Source organism: Cavia porcellus, unplaced genomic scaffold (assembly GCF_034190915.1).
Source record: "Cavia porcellus strain 051 isolate PalLab524CR breed Dunkin Hartley unplaced genomic scaffold, mCavPor4.1 scaffold_7, whole genome shotgun sequence".
In the NCBI taxonomy this organism is placed as follows: Eukaryota; Metazoa; Chordata; class Mammalia; order Rodentia; family Caviidae; genus Cavia; species Cavia porcellus.
The window spans coordinates 16,091,309-16,114,708 of NW_026947490.1; the positions used below are offsets into that span (position 1 = coordinate 16,091,309).

The 23,400-nt window shown below is 38.8% G+C and overlaps 1 protein-coding gene across 13 annotated transcripts in view; it reads left to right on the forward strand.

Moving 5' to 3' along the window:
* The window catches only part of Znf569 (zinc finger protein 569), a 100,707-nt gene extending 86,844 nt beyond the window's left edge, over window positions 1-13,863 (forward strand). For all 13 annotated transcript variants that reach the window (XM_063252104.1, XM_063252096.1, XM_063252100.1 and 10 more), the window contains one exon: window positions 7,765-13,863. In XM_063252104.1, the coding sequence (XP_063108174.1) occupies window positions 7,765-9,587 (1,823 nt within the window). In that variant the 3' untranslated portion in view covers window positions 9,588-13,863. The remainder of the gene's footprint in view (window positions 1-7,764) is intronic.
* The last annotated feature ends 9,537 nt before the right edge of the window (window positions 13,864-23,400 follow it).

Below are 23,400 nucleotides of genomic sequence, written 5' to 3' on the forward strand. Positions count from 1 at the left end.
AGTGTCAAATCATTCATTATAATTGGCATTTTCAGTTACTTCTGTGGTTTATATTCCTTGCTTATAGTGAGAAAAACAGAGACATTTTTACTCCATCATTTTAGAACATGAGGTCTTTTTCATTTGATATTTTGGTCTGACCCTTTGATTTTTTTTTTTTTTCTTTTTTTTCTTTTTGGTACCGGGGATCAAACACATAACCTCACGCTTGCCAGGCAGGCGCTTATGCCACTGAGCTAAATCCTCAGCCCCTTAGTCTTACCCTTAGAATTCTCTTTCACTTCTTAGATCTTCTTCCCTAATTATGGTTCTCTTTTTTTCTTGGTAACCAGCATCTTTTCCCTAATTATGGTTCTCTTTTTTTCTTGGTAACCAGCATCTTTTCCCTAATTATGGTTCTCTTTTTTTCTTGGTAACCAGCGTCACCTAAGAGCTTAGCATTCCTTTTTCTTTTTTACATACTTAACCTACAGCTAAGTGAAGTGGGTTCATTAACAATACAAGAATCCAAGCAGCCAAATTGATAATTTGGAATTTAGCTCAGTTCAGTGACCACCCGCATGGACCCCTATTTCAGTCTCACCTAGTGGCCCTGAACTAGAAAGTTACAAAGCTTTTAAAACAGAGAACCACAAAAAGACATCCTGTTGGAAACATTTTAGCTAGAATTTTACATTAATTTCTGGTGACATCTGTATCCTGCTTCTTTGTTGAGCATTGTACTCTAAATATTTTTCCATTCTCCTGGGTCTAATACAAGGCACTAGTCAAATGCAGGGCTCAAGATAGTGTCCGTTATGCCAAACTACTACATAAGTTTCTAATTACCTTATTATAGGACATCTTCACAGAAATTTTTTCCTCTCTATCTTCTCAGTCTGAAAATAATCTCCATTTTCATTTTGGAGGTAAGCAGCAATAGGGGCCTGAACGTATATAAAGGCTTTTCACTTGTTCTTCATATATTTGACCCAGTTTCTTTACATTGTATTCTTCTGCGTGGTCATGGCCCTAAACCTCTCTGGTTCCATTTCTCTGAACCAAAGAATAGTCTTGCATCTTAAATAGGGTAAACCAGTCATGGACACCTCATTGCACAATGTAGCTGTCTGTTTACCATGTAAGATTTCTAATCACTTCTCTAGTTCTTACCCCTCATGCATTCCTGTCTTTCATAGTCATGATCTTAATTCCTGAACCTTTCTTTAGTTATACAGTAGGAATTGAATTTTGTTTTTAGACATCTTCCTATGAAGACACCTGGGTTTCTGCTTTCTAATTTCTTACTTCACGTAATAGTCCATTTTTTCTCTCTGTTAAAAGTTATTTTTTACATGTTTGTCTTTTTTTTTTTTTAACTTTGCCTATACCTATTCATTTGTTCCATAGTAGTGTGATCTGGGTAAAATCAAGGATACGTTAACATATTTAGTATACTGCATGTAACCTCAGTTTTTCAATCTTTTTGCCTCTGTTTGCTCCATTTGCTCCCTGTTCCTTTAACCTGCATGGCTTCTCTGGTTTTATGTTCCTATCGTTACATCCAGTGTTTACATCCTTCCTGTTGTTTATTCTCGTTTTATAGATTAAAGAGTTCCTAAAATTACCTAATTTTTAAAATGTACAAAAATTGTAAAGTACAAAAGGATTATATGTTGAAAAGAATTCTTTCTTTCTCTTTCTTTCTTTCTTTCTTTCTATTTCTCCTCTACAGTGGCCACTACTAGTGTCATTTCCTGTTAGCTATTACTTGTGTTTTCAAAATTTTATATGGTACCACTTTAAATTGATAGAGTAATTTGTGATGAATGTCATCTTTAAGCTAGTGAATGTTCTTTTTTTTTTGCCGGTACCAGGGATCGAACTCACGACCACTTATGCTGCTGAGCTAAATCCCCAGCCCCGTGAATGTTCTCTTTTTTTTTTTTTTTTTTTTTTATTTAAAGAAAAGGAAACGAAGAAAAAAATACATGGAGATTAAAAAAAAAGGGTAGAAATAATACTAAATTACAGACAAACAAAAGGTAAGAAATTGCCAGTTGATAAGTTACAAATTGTCATCTTCGAAATGGCTGTTCAGGTTATAGAATTAAAGTATATAGAATGACATTCAAAAAAATGACCCTACAAACCATTCTGCTCTATGGCTGAACAAAAGCTCCGTAATATGATTATCAGTCCCACCTATTTGTTTTACATCTCTAAGAGGATAAGGTTAACCATATCAAAACAGAACAGAACATTTAAAAAAAAATAAAAAACAATTTAAAGAAATACAGATTTCAAAGCAAGTCCACTGGAGATCTACCTTATCTAACTGTCTCTAGCTTCTTACAAATAGTTGTCCCTAACTTCACCCACTTTCTATACTTATTGCATATTATAGAACTAATCAAATCATTACAGGATGATGGAGTCTTTTTAGGTCCTCAAGTTCCAAATTAGGGAAGACAATACCAACTACCATCGCATCTCTCATTCTCTTTGTGATAGCCGTCCCCATCTCTGCATATGCTGAAGTTGAGCTGAAGAAACCAGTCCAGAGTCATTTTAATCAGCAAGCAATAGATTGCTAGAATTTATATTATAATGCTACAAAATAAGCCTCGGGTTTTTCAGGTCTCTTCCTCAGAGTATTTGTTCCTATCCTCTCTGTATTATAGGGAAAACCAAGTCATAACAAGACAACGAAACAATTTCCTAGATAAACATGCAATGGATAGGACTTATAAAACTATAATATAAATGATCTTCCGTAGCTACTATGTTTTCTCTTGTTATTTTCAATAGATTTGTCGACAACACTGGCTTATTATAGTTAAACATACTATCACCTATTTTTATAAAAACTTGTCTTTGACTGCATTGTAGTATTTGAGAGCTGTTACTGATTCATACCAGTATGGATATCCTTTACATCTTGTCATGCTCAGAGTAGTTTCCTCTACTTTTAGGGTTGATTCTAACACGCATACCGATTTCAAATAGGATCAGTCAAGGCCAACCAATAGTCTTATGATTCAGATACAATTAAGATCAGTCATAGTAAGACAATGTAAGTAATACAGAATTTCAGCCTAAGTCAATAGGAAAGTAAAGATAGTTACCGTGGTATAACCTGCTAATTTTGGTTCTAGAGGTCTGTGTCCTCAAATCTGATATGAGTGGACAGACCAGAACAAATTTAATTCAATCTAAATATGGCACTAGGACTACTGTGTCTTTTAAATCGTTATACACCATTAGCAATGACCTCTGCTTTTTTTTTTTTAAATATAGTTTCAGAGCTGTCTCTACTAAAGACTAGCTTACCGTCTCTGCCTCATGTCTGCTACTCCACTTTTCTGCTATAATTTGTCCACCTTATTCTCTCATTCCATGGTCTGCCCCGTTCACTGAGGCTTCTCTGCCACTGTAGCTGGAATCCTGATATCTCTTTCTCTCTTTCTCTGTAATGTCCTTCAGCGCTCTCTGTAGGGTTGGATTGGTGGCCACGAACTCCCACAGTTCCTCCTTGTCTTGAAAGTATCTTATTTCTTCATTAATTTTTAGAGAGAGTTTTGACGGATATATGAACTTAGGTTGCATATTTTTTTCCTTCAGGACTTGGAATATTTCTCCCCACTCCCTTCTTGACTTAAGAGTTTGTGTTGATAAGTCTGCTGTTATTTTGATAGATTTCCCGTTATAGGTAACCTGCATCCTTTCTCTGGCTGCTTTTAATATTCTGTTTTTTTGGTGGATTTCTGGGATCTCGATTATTATATGCCTAGGCGTAGATCTGTTTTGGTTGTAGGTAGCTGGCGTTCTGTATGCTTCTTTTATCTGGATATCATTTCTTTTTGCTATACGTGGGAAATTTTGCTTTAATATCTCTGTGAATATTTTTTGTATTTCATTTTTGGATGTTCCTTCTTCCTCACTCACATTCTTTATTCTTAGGTTATGTATCTTTTTATCATCTTCCAGTTTTAGAATTGCTTCTTTCTGGTTCCTTGTTATTTTTAAGAGGCTTTTTCTTTCACGTTCATAAGCCCTAAATCTCTCTTCAAGTTTCAGAAGGTTGTCTTTAGTTTCTGTCAAGGCATTTTGCCAATATTCAATGGAGTTCTTAGTTTCCTGATATTCTCTTTGGATCTGTTTCATGTATTCTAAGTTATGCTTAAATTCTTCTTCAGATACTTCTCTTTCTTTTCTGATTTCCTCAGTTCTTCCATCTGTGTTCTCTTGGGCGGGGCTTGTCATTTCTTTAATTAATCTCTTTATATCTTGCCTCACTTGGATCAGGAGTACATCTTTAAATTCCTCTATGAGATCATGTAAGTACTTTTTAATTTCGGCTGATGCTGTGTCGAGTAGAGGATGGTTACTGTGCTTGTTCTCTTCAGTGTTTAGTTCTCTTGGGTTTAATTTCTCCTGTTGAACAGCTGGAGATTTTTTTTTTTATTTTTATCTCTTGTCATGTTTCTGGTTTCTTTCAGACTGTCCTGGAGTTCTCTGGCCCTCTCCGAATTGCTTAGGGCCTTTCAGAAGCGTGCTGGCTTGAGTTTTTGCTGTCCTCCCCAATTTGCTGTTATCTGGGGTAGGCTGGGATGTAGGGGCGGTACAGTCTAGTCTCTAGCCTCTGTGTCAGTTAGTTCATAAATTAGGCTGTACTTTCTGGTTGTCACTGAGTTGTGACTATTTTGTATCTGCTTATTGGGCCCCAAGCAGAGGCTTGGTTTAGCCCCAGTAGCTCCTGCCAGTTCTCTTTGAATCAGAAGCAGCTGAGTAATGGCACAGGATTCTGCCCAGGTCCCAGCCGTTCTCTTCCAAACCTCTCTGTGATAGGAGCACCAGAAAAGCAGATCTGCCCAAAACCAAGATGGCTCCCACTAAGTTCTCTGTGTGGAGCTGAAGCCAGCAAGTAATCAGGCTCTGCCAGGACTCAAGATGTCTTCCACCAGCCCTCCCTACAGGGGGACCTGGTGATGTCACCAAGCTGCGGTTTCTGCCGCCAGGCTAATATGTCTGCACCAGACTCTGTGTTATTGATTTCCCCGTGGTGGCGGGCCAGCTGTTCTCTCGCCAAACCCAGCAGCCGCGGGGTTTTCTGTACTCACCAGAGTCCGGTGCAAGTCCTCGTTCCGGGACCGCCGCACACCAAGCTGTCTACTTTTCCCCCACTCGCAGCTCAGCGCTGACCGGTCAGATTTCTGTGCACCGTTTAGATTTGAAACGCCAGAGCTTTGTACATCCGCTCTGGTGCAGCGGTGCAGAACTGGCTGCTACTTGGAGTCTCGATCTGGGTCTCAGTTTCCCGCGGTCCCCAAAAGCAACTCAGCTTTTCGTGCTGGGTCCACGAGTCTGTTTGTTGATTTAAGGGCGCGGGATTTGCAGCCTCCGGTCTCAGCACGACTTTAAATCCTCCAGCTGTACTGTCTTGGTTAATAAGAATCGCTATCGATTTGTCTGGTCCTCTCCATGCTGTCTTTTTTTAGCTTTGAGTTTGAATTCTCTGGAGAGACTCTTCGCTCGATCCCCTAGCTCGCCGCCATTTTCAGCACCTCGAATGTTCTCTTTCAAGGATGTATTACGCCTTTTAATTTCCTAGGGATACTAAAACTATGTACTACAAATTTGGTAAATTAGAATAATAGAAACTTGGGGCTGGGGATTTAGCTCAGCAGTATAAGCACCTGTTTTGCAACCGCGTAGTTGTGAGTTCGATCCCCAGTACCAAAAACAAAAAAAAAAGAATAATAGAAACTTATTATTCCAGTTCTGGAAGCTACAAGTCCATAATTAGGATGTTAGTATGGCCATGTTTTCTCTGAAACCTATAGGTGATAGTCCCAGATATTCCTTGGTTTATGGCAGCATAACTCCAATTTGTGTCCCATCTTCACAGAGCATTATCTTTATTACTTCATGTAGCATCTTTGTATATGAACACCCATCATGCTCAGTACAGTGGCACATATCTGTGATCTCAACTACTTGGGGGTGCTGGGGCAGGAGGATTAAAAGTTAGAGATCAGCATAGGTAACTTAGCAAGATCTTATTTCAAAGTAAAAAATGAAAGTCTGGGGATGTAGCTCAAAGGTAAAACGTCACTGGGTTTAATCTCAGGTACCATGGGGGAAAAATAGTCAAACTAGATTAGGGGCTTAGTCTGTTCTAGTATAACCTACTCTTAATTATGTCTGCAATGACCCTATTATCAATTAAGGCCACATTTTGAGGTACTACAAGTTAGGACTTCACTGTATCTTTTTAGAGGGCACACAATTGAATTAACAAACACCCTTCCATTTGTTCAGGTCTGTATGTTCAGTTTAGAGTTTTTGAACATCTAACTTTTTCCCTAGTTTTAACTTTTTCTCTAGTTTTTATTTTCATGTTTTTGTTGCCTCTTGTAAAAGAATTTCTTCTATTATGTTTCCTAAATTAGTTGTTGATATAATAAAGGTTATTGAAATCAAGTACTTGTTTGTACTTAAAGTAAATTTAGTGACTTTCTTCTCAAAAAACTATTTTTAAGGCAAAGAAGTTTATTATTGACAAATAGTATTAATTTTTCCTTCCCTAACCTTTTTTACCTCTGATTTACTTCTCTTATTTAATTGCAATAATAGTATGATAGGCTGGGGATTTAGCTCAGTGGCATAAGCACCTGCCTTGTAAGCAGGCAGTCGTGAGTTTGATCCCTGGTACCGATGAAAAATATAATAATAATAATAGTATGATAATAGTGGTGATAGTACTCATCTTTTCATATTTTCAACTTTAATTGATTCTGGGTTTTTCCCATTTGATGTAGTATTAGTTTTTAAATTATACTGTACTTTTTTCTCAATCTGTCTATTCTCATTTTATAAATTTTTTAATAGAAAATAGATGCTATATTTTAGCATCTTCTTAGTATCTATATATAACTCAATTTTTCATTATTAACTCAATAATACATTTCCTTATAGTAATAGAACTTCTAGTATTAAAACACAGTTATATTCCTGGGAAAAATCCACTAAGAAATACATTTTATATTAATCTGGCTCTGGATTACTTTTTTTCATTCTGGGTCATTTTTTCCTCTTTTCTGGATCATTTTGATACCTTACATACAAATTTTTGTTACTTTTTGAAAATGAGATTGGCATATAGATTTCTTTTGTGGTGTATCATCTTTGTCAAATTTTGGGATTAATACTGTTTGACATATAATAATCAGGAGATCTCTTTTCTTTCTTTGATAATGTGTTATACAGCATAGAAGTTGCCCCTACATATTTTAAAATTTTCATATGAATCTGAGTAAATTTTCTTTTTGTTTTGTTTTTATGAATTTTTCTGCATCTTCTAGAGTTAGTTTTGGTAATGTACATTTTCTAGTATAGAAATCACATCTGTTTATAAAAATATATTTCAGTAGAATATTGAAAAATGGTCTTATGGTTTTTAGCTTCCTTTTTTTATCACTTTTCTATCATTTTTTCTTTCTTTATTTGTACATTGTACATCTTCTTTTCATTACTTAACAGGTTGTTTTCTTTCAGATTCCACTTACAAACAAAGCTATTTATGTTAATAAATACATGCCTCTACTCATATTTCCTTTCATGGAATTTCTTTCTCAAAACTGAAGACATATGAAATATATGAACTTGAAATTTGTTTAATAATAGAATACAAGTCTTAAGTATCATTCTCAAAATAAAAAAGTTTTGATATTATAATATTAAAAAAATTCACCAGTGATATTTATTTGCAATCTATTGTAGGAGAAATATGGGGAATTGATGAGCATCAGAAAACCCAGGACAAATTTTTGACACACCTTTTCAAGAAAACACTGACTAAAGAAGTCAATGAATGTCACAAGAAATTCACAAATGCATTTCCTCTGAATTCAGATTTTATTTCTTCCAGACATAACCTCTATGAATATGATTTGTTTGAAAACTGTTTAGAACATAATTTTGACTGTCATAATGTGAAATGCCTTATAAGAAAGGAACATTTTGAATATAGTAAAGTTGTGAATTCATATGGCAATAGTTCATCCTCTCTTGTAGTAACACCCTTTAAGTGTAATCATTGTGGAAGAGGTTTTAGTCAAACATTGGACCTCATCAGACACCTAAGAATTCATTCTGGAGAGAAACCCTACGAATGTAACAAATGTAGAAAAGCCTTTAATCACAAAGAAAAGCTCATTAAACATCACAAAATTCACAGTAGAGAACAGTCTTATGAATGTAATGAATGTGGGAAGACTTTTATTAAAATGTCAAATCTTATTAGACATCAAAGAATTCATACAGGAGAGAAACCCTATGCATGTAATGAATGTGGGAAATCCTTCAGCCAGAAATCAAATCTCATTGATCATGAAAAAATTCATACTGGAGAGAAACCTTATGAATGTAATGAGTGTGGAAAAGCCTTCAGCCAGAAACAAAGCCTCATTGCACACCAGAAAGTTCACACTGGAGAGAAACCTTATGCTTGTAATGAATGTGGTAAAGCCTTCCCTCGAATTGCATCCCTTGCTCTTCACATGAGAAGTCACACAGGAGAAAAACCTTACAAATGTGACAAATGTGGAAAAGCCTTTTCTCAATTTTCCATGCTTATTATACATGTGAGAATACACACAGGTGAGAAACCCTATGAATGCAATGAGTGTGGAAAATCTTTCTCTCAAAGCTCGGCCCTTACAGTACATATGAGAAGTCACACTGGTGAGAAACCTTATGAATGTGAGGAATGTAGGAAAGCCTTCAGCCACAAGAAAAACTTCATTACACACCAGAAAATTCATACTAAAGAGAAACCTTATGAATGTAATGAATGTGGGAAAGCTTTTATTCAGATGTCAAATCTTGTTAGACACCAGAGAATTCATACTGGAGAAAAACCTTATGTATGTAAGGAATGTGGCAAAGCTTTTAGCCAGAAATCAAATCTCATTGCTCATGAAAAAATTCATTCTGGGGAGAAACCCTATGAATGTAATGAATGTGGTAAAGCCTTCAGCCAAAAACAGAATTTTATCACTCATCAGAAAGTTCATACTGGAGAGAAACCTTATGACTGTAATAAATGTGGAAAAGCCTTCTCTCAAATTGCATCTCTTACTCTTCATTTGAGAAGTCACACAGGAGAAAAGCCTTATGAATGTGATAAGTGTGGGAAAGCCTTCTCTCAGTGCTCACTGCTTAATTTACATATGAGAAGTCATACTGGTGAGAAGCCCTATGTATGTAATGAATGTGGGAAAGCCTTCTCTCAGAGAACTTCCCTTATAGTGCACATGAGAGGTCATACAGGTGAGAAACCCTATGAATGTAATAAATGTGGAAAAGCTTTCTCCCAGAGTTCCTCCCTCACTATACATATACGAGGTCATACGGGTGAGAAACCCTTTGACTGCAGCAAATGCGGAAAAGCCTTTTCTCAGATCTCCTCTCTCACTCTTCATATGAGGAAACATACAGGTGAAAAGCCTTATAACTGTATTGAGTGTGGCAAAGCTTTCAGTCAAAAGTCACACCTTGTTAGACATCAGAGAATACATATTCATCAGAAACAGTGTTTGTAGTGTGAGTATGGGAAAGCCCTTAGAAGGAATTAACACTTTGTAGCACGTTACATGATTGGTTCTAGAGCAAAAAACTAGTGAATATGGAAAAGACTTTTGAGGACATTCACGAATTATAAAACATTACAGCATTATTATCAAGGTAAACAGTTGTATGATAAAATTGTTAAAAACCCTCAGCAGATGCCTTACTCATTAATGGGATTAATACTGTCATTCAAATCTGGAAGAAGATATCTGCTATTGGCATATCAACATACTTCTTAAGCTCCCAGCTAATATATTAAAATAGAAAAAGAAGATTGGGAAAAGAACCATAAAATAGCCTTTTATGTAAACATAGCTAATTAAAAATGTGCTGAAAATATGTAAGAATAAAAATGAGTTATGAGACATTTATATCTACAAAGATACATGTTGAAGGGCTCAAAACAACACCTATAAAACTAAAACAAAATTATTTCTGAAGAGACTTGACATTGTATAAACATGTTCTCTCCAAAGTCTCTAGTGTACTTCTACTCAAAACTTACACCAGTTAGTTAAAAGAATTTCACAGACTGCTTTGAAATATATGGGAAGCTAAACGATCACAATAGCTGAAATAAATTTAAGAAAGCAAAACAGCTAAGAAAAATACACTATGATCATTACATACCATATCTAGAGCCATTGTCATTTAAATTGTGCCATTCTATGATTAGATAATCAGCAAAAACAAATTGAACATTGATAGAACAATCTAAGAACATGTGGAAATTTGTGTACCATAATGCTGTTAAAATCATTGTAAAAAAAAAAGGACTACTCAATAAATGGAAAGTTTATATGCACAAAATGTTTGCTCTCTATCTTATACTATATACAAAAATAAATCCCAAGTAGGTTGAAGACCAAAATATAAAATTAAAATTCCAGAATGCTGATGAAAATAAAGTGTGTTACTTCAGAGTAATGGGAATTTTTTTGAAACACATAAACAAGAGACTGTTCTGTTTTGGTGTATTGGTCTCAAAAGTACACCCTTATATGTACAAAAAATATACCTGTCACTATGTTTACTGTATTATGGCTTTTTATTGCCCTAAATTGGAATATAAGCTTCTATCAATAGAGGGAGAGATTAATACCATATGTTTATTTCTACAGTGGGATATTATACAGTATTTAAAAGATACAAAATTTGCACGTAATTCATGGTTTGATCACGGTATATTGAGAGAAAAAATTCACAATGAAACATTAACAGTGTGAACAACAGCACTTATATATCATAATGGTTGCCTTTGAGGATATGAAAATGTTTGCTGTGAACTGTTACATTGATCTGTAATATTTCATAATAAAAGGATGAGAGCAAATGCCATAGTTTTAACAAGTCTGGTTGTCCAAATTAAATGGAGCTTTAAAAATATTTTGTTTTTATTTTTCTAGTATTTTTAGAATAATCATCAAATAAGGAAAATAGAGTCCAGTTTTAAAATGGATTTTTGATCAGCTAACATTAATAGAAAATCTCAACACAAAATACTTCTTTTAAACTGTTCACATTAATTTGGATAATAAAAATCAACTGGATTATGTTTGCTTGAGACTAACTTAAAATTTTAAAAATAATCTTGTTTTAAACACAGTTTCCTTCCCTACTTGAAAACTGAAGGAACAAAAGAACTACTTAATTTTGGGGATAATTGACTGCATTTGGAAAAAATGAACTGCATTCCAGTTGGTTTCAGCATAAGTGAAAGGGCTCAATAAGGCATACTAGAAAATGTGGCTAATGTTTTAATGTGAATATTTTCCAGTGTTAGAGCAAAAGCATTTTTAACATAGCTCAACACAACTTTCTTTGTTTTCTAGATTCTTAAATGAATTCCAAATAAATTTATGTATGCCACATAAAGGTCTAGTAGCTCACTCGTCTTGGAGGAAGCATTGCTTTTGAACCTACAGGAAAGCTGGGTGTTCAATTTGCTTTGTAATTCACACACTTTCAGTATAAACCTGAGCTGGGTTTTCATGTATTTTAGCTCTGCGCTGGTAAGGTGTCAGGGAAGATTTAGGAATACTCATGTAATAAATACTGTATTTGAGCTAGGAATTGGAGCCCTAAGGTCATACTTTTCTCTACCCACATTTCTCTAGCACAGTTAGAAACCACCATTCAGCCTCATACTCAATTGTATGACCAAAGTGTTCTGAGACTTCAACTAACATGTCCACTCAGAACCTTGTCTTTTTAAAAAGGTATTTGATTAGGAATATCAAATGGTAGAATTTATGTATCTCTTGCCACATGAATCAGTGTTTTATTACAGATGTATAAGCACTAATGCCTTTAAATCATATCAGATTAGAAAACCAATACTAAAAACACACAACCAATGAAGAAAGCTCATTTTTCAGATTGCATTGCTCAAAAAAGACTCTTGGTTTCAAAATCTGTCAGATTCTCCACTAGATTTATATATAATTATATAAAATATTAAATCATAAAAATATAATTAAAATGTTATATAAGTGTGATAAATATTATGTATTAAACATATGGCATGTACCTAAGTTTGGGAATTATATGTGTTTAACAATTGAAATTTCAGCAGAGGGTTTAGCTCAGCAGCACAATCCCCTGCCTGGCAAGTACAAGGTTGAGTTTGATCCCTGATACCAAAACAAATAAACCAATTGAAATTCATAAAAACAAATATTATAAGAAATTAGCTCATGAATTGTGGGGACCAGCAAGTCTGAAATCAGTTAGTTAGAAAATTCAACAGGAGTTAATGCTACAATCTTGAAGTAGACTTTCTCTGCAGTTTTTTAATGCTGTTACAACTTTCAAATGATTGGATGAGGCTCATCCACACTGAAGATGATCATAACCTCAACTTATAGATGTGTATTCACTTTCCCATTGCCGTAACATAATATCTGACACTACTTAAAAGAGGAGATATTCAGTTTGGCTCACAGTTTCTGAGAATTCAATCCATGGTTGGCTGGCTCCAAGGCAAAAACATCATGGGGCAGAGCAGAGCACTTTAGTTCATGGAAGCAGAACAGGGGAATAGCCCCAGAGAGAGTGAGGGACCAGATATGGTTGCCAATACCATGCCCCCATGACACACCCAGAAGTACTCCATCAGTTCTCTTGGCAGACCTAGTCAATCTAGTTGACACCACCCTAACTATAGGCTGTACACCACATTTTCAAAATACCATGAAGGGATAGCCAGATGCCAGCATTTTCCCATGAGTTGATGCCATTTGCAGACTGGGGGAAGAGAACAAGAAGTCATCAAGAAGTAAGCCCTCCCTGCAAATCAGTACCATACGTGGGCCACTGGGGGATACAACCAGATGCCAGCCTCTTCCCATGAGTTAGCACCATTCACAGACTTCAAGGGGGCCAAAGAAGCAAGGCTTTGTGCAAATTGGTGCCATGCATGGGCCGCTGGCAGGGGTGATCAACCAGACACCAGGCTTTCCTCATGAGTCAGTACCATTCATGGACTGTGGATGAGGAGAACAGGAAGTCACCAAGAAGCAAGCCCTCCCTGTGAGTCAGTACCATGCGTGGGCCACTCCGGGGAGAGTCAGTGCCATATGTGGGCCACTTGGGAGAGCCCCTTATTGCAGGCGGGCTGGGAAATAAAAAGAGCCAACCCCCTCTGCCCCCTGCCATAAGCGACTGGTTAATCCTGAGAAACACAGATGCAAATGGCTATTGAGGTGGAATACAAATTAATGCCAGTAGTGTTTAGTGTTTCACTAACTTTGTAGGTCTAAAGCTGGTGGTCTGATATCTGTACAGAAGATGGCAATACACAATGTAGCTTCTATGGGGGATGCCTTCTGAGGGTGGTGGCCATTGTTGATTCCCTATTGTGTTTTGAAGTCTTGTATCATTTTCATTGTTTTGTTGGGTTGGGGTTTGTTCTATTTTGTTTTGATTTTGTTGTATCTGATGGTGTGGTCAGCTATTTCAGTTAGCAACATATAGTAGTCATTTTGGATTTACTATTACTTGTTTTGAAGTCCTATATTGCATTGATTGTGTTGTTTTTATTGGTTCTGTTGTGTTTTGTTGATTTTTACTATGAGGGTATCTACAGCTGTTTGGAGGATGGCTGGAGGTATTATGGTAACCATTGTTGATTTCCTGTTGTTTTGAAGTCCTGTGTTGCTTATACTGGTTTGTTTTGATTGGTTTTGTTCTGTTTTGTTTTACTTAGTTTTATTCTCTTTAAAATAAAAAATACTTTGAAAACAGTAATGTGTATACCCGTGTTTTTAAATACCTGGATACTATAATCTAGCCAAATGAATATGTAAGATTATCATCATAGTACTATTTCCTTTTTTTGTGCTTTTGGGACTTACTGAAATTGCCTAAATATGACCAACTATTGCCTTTCTGTAATCTGGGTCCTCTGTGTTATGAAGCTATTGTATGTGTGTTTCAATCTAGAAATTTGCATATATTAAATTCAGTAGGAAACTCTATAGTAATAAGATCCATCACAGTTCCACTAAATTTACAAAAAGCCTACATCCTCATTTGCCATGATATACTCTTTATGTGCCTAAATCCAGGCATAGAAGCCAGGTATTGTCAGATAACTGTTATAAACTAGAAATTACATCATTGGCATGGATGGGTATAGTGACTGATGGACCAAGTATTCTTAAAAGTATAATAGAGTAACAAAAATGAGCACTAAGTAAATTAATTTAACATGATATTCAAAAGCTAAAGGAGATTGTTTCAATGTATACCTAAACAAGTAGGAGTTGAGGTTATTATTAAATTTTCAAATGAAATTAGGTTAAAATTGTAAAAAAAATCCATTACAAAAATAGAGTAGGTATGTATTAAAAATTATTGTACTCAGTGGTTGTATTTGTGTTCCATTTGCAGTCTCACTCTTTGAATTTCCACTTTATATGCTTTAATTTTGTAACTTGAACAACTATTTCTAAGATGACAATATGTAATCTGTTAACTAGTGATTTCCTACTGTTTATTTTTTCTGAAATTCTGTATAACTTGTACCCTTTTTCTGTTTTTTTTTCTTTTTATCCTTAAATAAAATTTTAAAAAAATTATAGTTTTGATAGTATTTCAACTCTAAGTAGTTGAGGCTACCTCGCTAAAGGAATGGCACCTAACAAAATGGCACCCACATTTGACAACATAGATTCTACATCTTTTATCATCACCTAATATCTAATCTATATTCAATTATATCTAATACGATTGAATAAATATGATTTATGACTATATACAAAGTCACATGATGTGCATAAACCATATATTACTCACCTCTGCCTTTGTTAGAGACACTGGTTTGGGCAACACTTGTAAACACTCATGCCGGTTCTGAATCTTGGGCTTTTAGTTCAGGAGTGCTTAAGATTTTAGGGATTATATGCCTCTTTGAAATGAAAGTTTGGAATTAATCCCTAAAGAAACACACATAGGCCACAACATACAACAAAATATAAAAAACTTCTGAGAGTTCAAGAGCTTCTAGAACCTGAAAAATGACTTTCAGTCAAGGAACACAACAATTTGTCTGTGACATGCAACTGTCCACTGGGCCACATTACATCATTTCAGTCCTCTGATGAACAGAGAACTGGCAAGACTGACCCAGAGTTCACAGATGTGGTCACTACCTAACTGCTTCAGTTGTAAATTGGACTCTATGGGATTAAAAGTGAACACTGCTCTTCAGCTCCTATCAATTCCCTGTCAACACCTCTAGGGGTAAGGGAGGAATAGAAGGCATAGAAGTCAGAGGTGGAAAGGAACAAGCTTGTAAAGTTTCTAAGGACCCTCTATCCACCATCATGGCACTTGTGTGCTGTTGCAGGAGGTCCCAGAGGTTGGGCAGCTCCTGGAAGAGAAGTCCTTTGGTGAAACTTATCTGAGATCAACAAGCCAAGATGTCAGGTATGATCACTTTTGGCAGCATTATAAAAAGGCTGAAAGGCTGGAAAATAAACTTTGGCAGGCTCAGTTTTCCTGATTTCACTGATAAAGGAAAGCGAGAGAAAAGGAATGGGAAAAGGGAAGAGAAAGAGAAAGAAGAAAGAAATTAAATGTTAGAATGTGGAGAGACTTATCTTGTATTTTGTTAGTAGGAATATAAAATGAAATCAGCCAATACGGAAAACAGGCAGCTAGTCAGAAAGTTAAACACTGAATTATCACATGATTAAACAATTCTAGGGGTGAGGGAACAAAGAAAACCCCAATTCTATGTATATACCCAAAAGAATAGTAAAAAATAACATGTACATACAAAATCATACTGAGATTTGTGGACTGGAGGGAGAGAGAAAAATGCTGCACCAACAAGCCCAGTCTGGGAACCAGCACCATGCGTGGGGCACTGCGGGACTGGGAACACTAGATCCAAACCCCTTCTAGCGCGCAGGCTGGCAAACAAGAAGTACCAATCCCTGAACCCCCAATAAGTGACTGGCTTATCTGAAGAAACATAGGCTGTGATGATAGCTATGGAAGTGAGATGCAATTGGATGCCTGTGGTGCTTTGGTGTTTCACTAATATGGCAGGTCTAGGGCCAGTAGTCTGATCATGGATTCTTAGGATAGTGATACGCAGTGTGGCATCTAGGAGGGATGTCCTACTGAGGGTTGCAGCCATTGTTGATTCTCTATGGTCTTGTTTTGAGGTCCTATATCATTTCCATTGTTTTGGGGGGTTAGGCTTTATTCTCCTTTGTTTTGTTTGATTATGTCAAATTTGATGGCAGGAGCAGCTATTTCAAAGATAGCAAGATATATGATGGTAGCAATTTTGGATTTACTATTGGCTTGTTTTGAAATCTTCTATTGCTTGTTTTGTGTTTATTGTTTCTATTCTATTCTGTTCTGTTTGATTTTTACTATGACCAAAGTTATCTGCAGCTTTTGGAAGACATCAAAAGGCATTATGGTAACTACTGTTGATTTCTTAATGTTTTGAAGTCCTATATATCTTACACTGGCTTGTTTTGATTGGTTTTACTCTTTGTCCTCTTTAAAATAAAATTTTAAAAAATTATACTTGTACCATTCACAGTAGTCAAAAGGTGGAAACACTTCAAATGGCCATCAACAGATGATTAGATATATTATGGCACACACAAAAAATGAAACAGTATTCATCCATTAAAAAAGAAATGAAGTGTGAATAAACCCATACCTGAAAAACATTAATCTATACTGAGTGCAATGGCACACACCTATAATCCTAGCACCCTGGAAGCTGAGGCAGGAGATCAAAATTCAATCCCCATCTAGATAACTGAGCAGTAGAAAGAGACTTGTGAGGGCCGTGAAAACAATAATGAAGATGTCTGCCTTCTTGAAAGAGCCTGACTTCCTTTCTCTCAGTTAGGAAGGCAGCCCTTGAGAGATCACTACATCAGGACAATCCATGATGCGGGTATAGTCCTTAATGGGTGATAGGCCTCATCCTTAGAAATGGGTAATAGGCAGAGGGGCCAAGAATCTAGAAAATCAGGCTATAAAGTCCCTGTTACCATGAATGAAGCATTAAGGGCAATTTTGGTGAGTGCTCAGAAGAGCTATAGAGAGCTCTTAATCTTAAAGAGATTATCTAGGTAGTCATGTGCAAAATCTTGCTGGAGATACGGAGAGTGAAGTCCATTCTGATGAGATCTCAGACAGAAATGAGAAGTGGCCATGGCAAAGCATTTAGCCAAATTGTGTGCCTGCAGAAGGACTTTGTGGAGGGAGAATTTAAGAGCAACAAAATGGGATTTTTGGCAGAAGAAATATGTAAGCAAAACAGTAAGGGGCTGTGTGGTATTACCATTTAGATCTCAAATGTCTTCCAAATACCTCATATTTTGCTACAACCTGCACGGCCAGGGGAGTCCTGGGAGGAGGGGATGGGAGATTAAGAAGAAACTATAGACAGGTACTAACAAGAAAGCTGGGACCAGTTGGGACCTAACCTTTCTGATAGAGGCAGCAACAACCCAGAGCAACCCTGCCTCTTTATTTATACATGGTAAAAAGTGGGGAAGCATGCATGGGAATCAAAAGTGCAAAGTCTCAGTGTTTTGTTGAAAACACTGAAAGTGAAACAATCTCAAAGCTATGATGTGCTTGAAAGACCAGGAAGATCAGACACCTGGTAGACTGGCCTTGTTCTAGTTCTACTAACTTGTTTACCTGGCTGGAACTGTGTGTTCTAGGGGCTGACCTTGCCCTACCCGTGAATGTGTGGTTGATCTCTAGCTCAGCTGCTCCCCACATTTGAGGTAGGGTCAGGTTGGAGGGTGGGTCACACACTGAAGACATAACTGGAAACACTGTATTCTTGTTTTCAGCTCCTCCTTTGCTCCTGTGTTTCCTGGCTCCCATGAGTTAAGCACCTTTTCCTGCACAGTGCTCCTCTGCCCGTTTCTACCTTGAAGGCAGCCAATCATGGACTGAAACCATGAGCCAAAGAAAACCTCTCCTGTGAGTTGCAGGAATTGGGTATTTTGTCCCAGCAATAGAAAAACAATGACACTTGGCTTTTCTTACCTGCCTATAATGAAAATGTGAAAAGAGAGAAACAATGGCAGGATGGAATGTTAAAAGGGAAGCAGATCATAAATATTTAGGAACTCTTTAAACGTGTGTGAACAACAAAGAGCGTTATTAGGAGCAAGAACCAAGGACATGACTACCTGATTATTTCATAAGGAGACCACTGTGGAAAGAAGCCAAGTGCTATTCATCAAGGTGTGGAAAACAGTAAGTTCTGTCTTTTCTGTCAAACAGGAGGGGCTTAGTCTTGGACTCTGTCCCATCCTGAACACATTAAGTTACAGAACATGCTTCTCAGTTACATGCTTGGGAACACAGTTACAAACCAAAGATAGCTTATCATGGGCCAAGGACTTTCTGTTTTCCACTTCCCCCTTGAAAGAGCACTGAGCTTCTGGGTGAGGGGAAGAGAGAGTTAAAGGGTGTAGCCTGTTAGAGGATGCACCCCCACAAGCTTTCACAGAAGCAGAAAAGCAAAAACAGCCACAAAGACAGTTGTCAGCACCCACCACAAAGACACCTGCTTACTTTCCCAAAAACTACAGTGCCCACTGAGATGTTCCTGGATTTCACAACTCCACCCCCAAAATGTACCTGTTGTGCCTCCTTGGACAGCTGATCTGGCCCATACACCCATCCCCCGCTGTGGTTTTCAAGCTTATAAGTCCATGGCTTCTTCCTTCAGGGGTTGGCTTCTGTCCATGAGATGACCCCTCCTTTGCACCAAATAAACTTCTTCGTGTCAGGGTGTCTCCATCATCTATGCATGGGTTATGGTCTCATTTACATTTTATTGGTGCTGAAACCTGAGAGGGACACCAAGGCTTTAGCTGGTCCTTCCCCACCGGGAGCCTAAGCCTCTCAGGTCTGCAGACAACTGACCCTGGACGGACCACGAAGCTTCAGGATGCTTCCCCGTTGCAGGCTACACACGTAACAGAACATGGCTTTTCAGTTCCATCAAGACACATAATCAGTGAGTACTTTCATTTATATCTCAATTTCAAACTTACTATTAGAGTCACAATAAGTACAGTAATAATATATTGAGGGATTAACGTGACTAGTGTCCCATATGTTCCTATCTCTCTCTCCTGAACATCCTCAACGTCTCTTCTTGTGTTTGCTCTCACACCCTCCAAGACTCCAAGACTTTCCGTTGCCCTCTCCTTGCACCTTTTTCAAGGACTTCCTGCAGTTGCTCACCTGTGAGTTTTTCAAGGGACCCACTCTGAGTTTCCCCTGATGACCTCGCTTTCTGTTTGTTTCTCCCACTAACTGTCTGGTTTTGGTCATGAGCTTTAGGATCACTCTAATCTGGAAGTCGTGCCGACACCCCAACTCAAGACATCTAGTCATCACCGTCTCCCCAGTTGGGGACGCCTGCTTCGGGAGCTTAGGTCTTATGTCCCTTGGGACTCTAGGAGTCTCCTGGGTCTACTGTGGTCCCCGACCAGGTAGGGAGACCCATGTTTCGTATCCCTGACCCCCTTGTTGACTGCACCGGGTAACTCTACTTCAAATAACTCTCTGCCATCACTTTTCAACTGGAATTGTGACTGTAAAACCCAGGCCTGGTCACATGGCACTTCTAACCATCTTCCCTCTGATGTACATTATACACCATCTCTCTTTCTCACGGGACACTTTACTTTCCCCCAGGGGCTCGACAGTTCCTGTTGCAGTACTCCCTTCACCTTACACTAGTCTCGCCCCTGACTTGCTGCTAGTCCCAGGCTTGGGCTCTCTCTTGCTCTCTCTCTCTCTCTTTCTCTCTCTCTCTGTATCTCTTTCTGTCTCCTCCCCTTCATTTCTTCGCCTCCCATCATGAGTAACACCCAATACTACCAACAATATATTGGGGTTTCTGTCCTAGATTGCGTTGACGCAGTCCTCCAACGACCTATGGGGCTCACTGAACTTAAACCTAAATGGCTTGACCTTCTCTGCCAGATAGGATGGCCCCAGTACTGCCCAGACAATAACTCTATCAGGCCAACAGGGTACACACTAGACTTTAACATTTTTAGGGATTTAGGTAACTTCTGCTGGTCAACACAACAGGAAATGGTCTGAAATTCTTTTTGTCCAAGCTTTTTCCGCCCTAGCAACCACATCCCTTATGTTTGTGCTTTCTTCACCCGACCAGTCAACACCCAGAATAACCCTAATCAAGCCACCCTCACAGGCCCCACCACCTCCCCCATCTCCACCTGCTGATCTGACAGCTCCTCAACAAGCTCTAAGCCTTAGTAGTGCTACTCCCTCTTGTACGTGATCTGGCCTCCCTTTTAGTCTCACCAACCCCAATTTCCCCTTTGTGAAGTTACCAGAGCCAAAGTCATTGTCCAGGTTCATGTTCCTTTCTCTCTCACAGACCTCTCTTAAATCAGTCGCCACCTTGGTTCCTTCCTTTCTTGCACCTATATTCAAGAAGTTCCAAGGTAGGGGATTTAACTCACTGGCATAAGCGCCTGCCTGGCAAGCACAAGGTTGTAAGTTCGATCCCAGGTACAAAAAAAAAAAAAAAAGAAGAATATGACAACAATGACAACAAAGATGTTGAAGACGACAATGAAGAAGAAGTTCCACTACCTAGCCGAGACCTATGACCTCACTTGGGATGATGTGACTGTCATCGTAGCCTTCAGTCTCTTTCCCAAGAAATAAAATCAGGTCTAAAGAGAGCTCCAAAAAATTAAAACAAGCCCTCAAAGCTCAACAGGAATTAATTTCTAAGGTCTACAACAATTGAGGTAGGATTATCCACCTACAATATATCTTTGATATACAGTTATTTGCTTGCTTCCATCATTAGAAACCCGAACTGATCCAGGGGAACAAAAGGGGAAACTATCTCCCTGGACTCTGCTTCAGGTGTCAACAGTCAGGCCACTGGACCAATAAGTCCCCTAACCACAGACACTCTTCCCAGCCATGTCCCATGTGTGGGAGCCTTCCCTGGAAGCCAGACTGTCCCTTGGCAGCCAGGTTTACTGCAGGAGTCCCTTTCCAGGGTGCCCCACTGAACACTCCTGTCTTCTTTGATCTGAAAATGACTGACATGTCCTGACAATCTTGGATGTCTCTTAGATCAACAAAGCTACCAGACTTTGGATAACTCTCTTGGTGGAAGGTAAGGCTGTTTTATTCTTGCTTGACATGTAGGTACCCCATTCCATTCTTCCCTTTCTCAGGACAGCTGCTTTTTGTTTTGTTTTTGTCTTTTTCCTTTTTATCAGTACCGGGGATCAAACTCACAACTGCCTGCTTGCAAGGCAGGCGCTTATGCCACTGAGCTAAATCCCCAGCCCCAGGACAGCTGCTTTTTTAATGGGCATCTCTGTTGTGGGAATTGATGGCACCATATCCAGGCTCCCAAAGACACCTCCCCTTCCTTTCTCTTTTATGAAGCCTCCTGTGAGGTCCACACAGTTACCTGCCCCAACCAACTGACTCCCCAGTCTCCCTACAGGTCCAACCAGTAGACCAAATGTGGATCTGAGACCTCACCCTATTGCCATTAAAGCCCAAATAGACTGAGCCACACACTGTGGTGTTGAGTACCCCTACAGCAGCCAAGCTTTTAGACAAATCTGCCTAGATACATCTCTCCAAAGTAACAAAGTCCCCTCCCACGAGTAAACAGCCTCAATATAGGTCTCCCTGCTCCTCTACCTGGCTCTCCCCAATGCGACTTCACCTCATCCGCATCCCTGAGGAATAAATGCCCTGCTCTATCTGTCACTTCACCAGTGCACTAAGACAAGCTCTCACCCACTTCCCTCAGTCTCATCCTCTGAGACCTCTTCCTCCCTGGACAGAAACTCTCCTTTTCCCTCATCCCTCAGTAGACAGCCCTAAATCTATACTCACCTGAGTAAAACATCCCATTACTCTGAAACTCTCTCCCTTTCAGTCCTTAGACAAAGTCTGCCTCTTTACCATGCTTCTAGCCCTTTGCCACGCAGAGGACCTCTGGCCCTTCACATATCTCCTAGACCTTAGTCTTCTGACTACAATCTAATTTACCTCTCACTTTGCCCGGGCCCTCAGCCCCAGTCTGCCCCCTCATCCAATATCTTAGATAACTCCATATATTTCCACTTCCTCTCCTCCTGGCCTACATACCCCTAGCTCTTTTGTTTGTGGCCACCCTCATTGGAGTCACCCAAACTGGCTGAAGTCTTGGTCATCATCTTTCTTCTTTTTGTGATAGCAATCCTCATTCCTCTGTGCACTCTCAGACATTTCCCAGACTGGTACTACTGGCTATATCAGCCTCCTATTGCTTGCCTACAGCCTCATCCTAACTAAAAATCCTGCTCCTATAGCCTCACCCGAGGCACCCTCCTCACTCACTGCACTAAATGCCTTTTTAGGACCCTGAAACTGGCCCATTCTCTGCTAAATCAATCCAGTCCTTCCCTGGCTAAAAGCTGTTGGCTTTTGTCTCCATGTCCACTTCTGCCTATGAAGTCATGCCTGTCCCACTCACAACTTGGACTCTTGCCACTCTACCTACAATGTAAAAAATCTGGAAGGCAAAGGCTAAAAACGAAACCACAGACACACTGACATAGCTTCTGCCTATGCCCAAACAGCTTCTTCACACTGTCCTATTCTAAGGCCAATAATCTCTAATGTTCAGCTTTCTTTTAAAGCCATAACATACATGTATCGTGAAGGCCTTCTCTCTAGGAGTCAGTTCCCTGGGACACGTACCCACCTCTAGCTGTAACTGCACCATACCCTACATTTGCCTCAGGACCATGCCACTTTTTACACTTGACCTCTTCTAAGGGAGATCGCTCCTACCTCTTCCTTGGGTTTCAAGCCCTCCCCAACTGGGATGCCTACCACATAACAAGACCTCCTATCATAGACATCTCCGAGCACCTTGACAAACAGTCATATCTCTATAATTAAATACTTCAAGACTAGCTTGACTCTGTGGAATCTCCAGCTATCTCTATCTCCCTGCTAATTGGTCTGGAACCTGCACACTGGTATTCTTAACTTCTAAAATACATACAGTCTTTTTCCTTTTTCTTTTTTTATCGGTACCAGGGATCAAACTCACGACTGCCTGCTTGCAAGGCAGGCGCTTGTGCCGCTGAGCTAAATCCCCAGCCTCTAAAATACATACAGTGAATGAGATAAGACTCCCAATCCTAACCCATACCAGATGGCACCCACAGGCACCAATCCTCATTCCCTTGCTACTCGGTTTGG